The sequence below is a fragment of the Antrostomus carolinensis genome, unplaced genomic scaffold (assembly GCF_000700745.2).
Source record: "Antrostomus carolinensis isolate BGI_N321 unplaced genomic scaffold, ASM70074v2 scaffold43530, whole genome shotgun sequence".
In the NCBI taxonomy this organism is placed as follows: domain Eukaryota; kingdom Metazoa; phylum Chordata; class Aves; order Caprimulgiformes; family Caprimulgidae; genus Antrostomus; species Antrostomus carolinensis.
In genome coordinates this window covers 1-311 of record NW_010288492.1, presented here as the reverse complement: position 1 = coordinate 311, position 311 = coordinate 1, and the positions used below count along the sequence as shown (strand labels likewise).

The 311-nt window shown below is 56.6% G+C and overlaps 1 protein-coding gene across 1 annotated transcript in view; it reads left to right on the top strand.

The window, feature by feature from the left end:
* CCDC63 (coiled-coil domain containing 63) overlaps positions 1-195 on the top strand; it is a gene marked incomplete at its 5' end in the record, with an annotated part of 6,499 nt that extends 6,304 nt beyond the window's left edge. The window contains one exon of the mRNA XM_010166906.1: positions 95-195. Coding sequence (XP_010165208.1) covers positions 95-195 — 101 coding nt within the window. The remainder of the gene's footprint in view (positions 1-94) is intronic.
* Between the last annotated feature and the right edge of the window lie 116 nt (positions 196-311).

Genomic DNA, 311 nt, shown 5'->3' with positions numbered 1-311 from the left:
TCCCCAGCCAATCCCAACCTTCATGCCCCACCCCACCGGGTATATAAGGCCCACGGTGGTGTGTGTGTGATGTGACGGCCATTTTCTTGGGCAGTGGAGGTGCCTCTGGACCACAATGAGCTGTGCCAGCTGATTCTCCAGAGCCAGGAGCAGGAGCAGGGCAATGTCACCGGCACGGGCAAGAAGGGGGAGTGATGGCGTCAAGGTGTGAGATCCCAGTGGGAACAAGTTAAATAAAGTTTCACTGTTGAGCTCCTCCTCTGCTTTTTCACCCTGGCTGTCCTTCCAGTTCCCCCCAGGAAGGAACCCAA